Source organism: Myotis davidii, unplaced genomic scaffold (genome assembly GCF_000327345.1).
Source record: "Myotis davidii unplaced genomic scaffold, ASM32734v1 scaffold1314, whole genome shotgun sequence".
Taxonomy (NCBI): domain Eukaryota; kingdom Metazoa; phylum Chordata; class Mammalia; order Chiroptera; family Vespertilionidae; genus Myotis; species Myotis davidii.
In genome coordinates, this window is record NW_006285250.1 from 1,017,020 (window position 1) to 1,018,328 (window position 1,309).

The following is a 1,309-nucleotide window of genomic DNA, read 5'->3' on the forward strand; positions in this document are numbered from 1 at the left end:
GTCCCCAGCCTCTTCTCTTTTTCCAGAGAGCTCTCCGGCCAAGCTACAGGCCCGCACCCCCTTTCCCCTGACTCTCTGCCTCTTGCCTCTACACAGTCTGCCTCTGCGCTTTTGGGTCAACATGATCAAGAACCCCCAGTTTGTGTTTGACATCCATAAGAACAGCATCACGGACGCCTGCCTCTCCGTGGTGGCCCAGACCTTCATGGACTCTTGCTCCACGTCGGAGCACCGGCTGGGCAAGGACTCGCCCTCCAACAAGCTGCTCTACGCCAAGGACATCCCCAGCTACAAGAACTGGGTGGAGAGGTGAGTGCTGAGCTGGGTGCCTCGGCTGGCAACTTCCCCTGTCTAGGCGTCCTCCTCCCGCTCCACAGTGGGCAGGGCTTGCAAGCAGGTCGTTCACAAAGCCAAACCCCACAGTTGCAGCACCCACACCCTCATGCACCCGGTATTGTTGGCTGAACAAGAACTGAGGAACTTGGCTAGGAATTTTCATGGGGCTCTGCTTCCCTGCCTGGAAAACCCAGATCTTAGTGGCTGAAATATTTTCTAGGCCCAGGAAGGAAATATAATCCCTTGCTCTAATCCCACCCTGCCAAAAATACATAAATAAATAAATAATAAAAATAAATACTTTGAGGACTGAATAGCTTCTTGCCACAAAAAGGCTGGAGGCCTCTCGCCATCTGTCCCTGTGCATCTGGCAGTCCTGCCGGCATCTTATGGGATGTCATTGTCACTCTAAACAGTTTCTCACTGTCCAGTCCCTAGACTCTCTCACCGTGAGCCCTTCTGCCCTGGGCCTTGCAGTGCATTCTCAGCCATCACAGCCCCGATCTGCTCACAGCCTCAGCCAGTGCACCTGCCACTGAGAGCCACCTGCAAGCTGTGGAGCGGGGTTGTCTGGGTGCAAAGCTCACTCCTGGTAAAGAACACTTATGGTTTACCTGGGCCTCATCAGCTCTCTGGCCCAAGCACCTGAGCTAAGCAACCAGATGACGCTTTACTTACTTAATCATGACACTAGCCCTGGAATAGGGGGTCAGGATTTACAACCTCATTTTGTGTCCATGAAGGTGAAGAAAAGTACATACAGAATGGCTAAGCAATAAGCCCAAGATGACGTAAACGTGATCCCAAACGCGGCTGACTCCCAAAGCTCTCTCCTATTATTTATGATACTTTTAGACAGGGCCTCTGCCAAACCACAGGATGTGCTGTGTGGATTAAGGGAGGTGCCCTTCCTACTGGGGCATGTGGCCCTGGCCAGGGTGCGTGGTTTGCACAGGGAACACCCTGCACAGCC

At 53.2% G+C, this 1,309-nt stretch overlaps 1 protein-coding gene across 1 annotated transcript in view; it reads left to right on the forward strand.

Annotated features, from left to right (window-relative positions):
- PLXNA4 (plexin A4) overlaps window positions 1-1,309 on the forward strand; it is a 358,299-nt gene that overhangs the window by 345,958 nt on the left and 11,032 nt on the right. Inside the window, exon 29 of the mRNA XM_006755978.2 lies at window positions 97-309. Within this exon, the coding sequence (XP_006756041.1) occupies window positions 97-309 (213 nt within the window). The remainder of the gene's footprint in view (window positions 1-96; window positions 310-1,309) is intronic.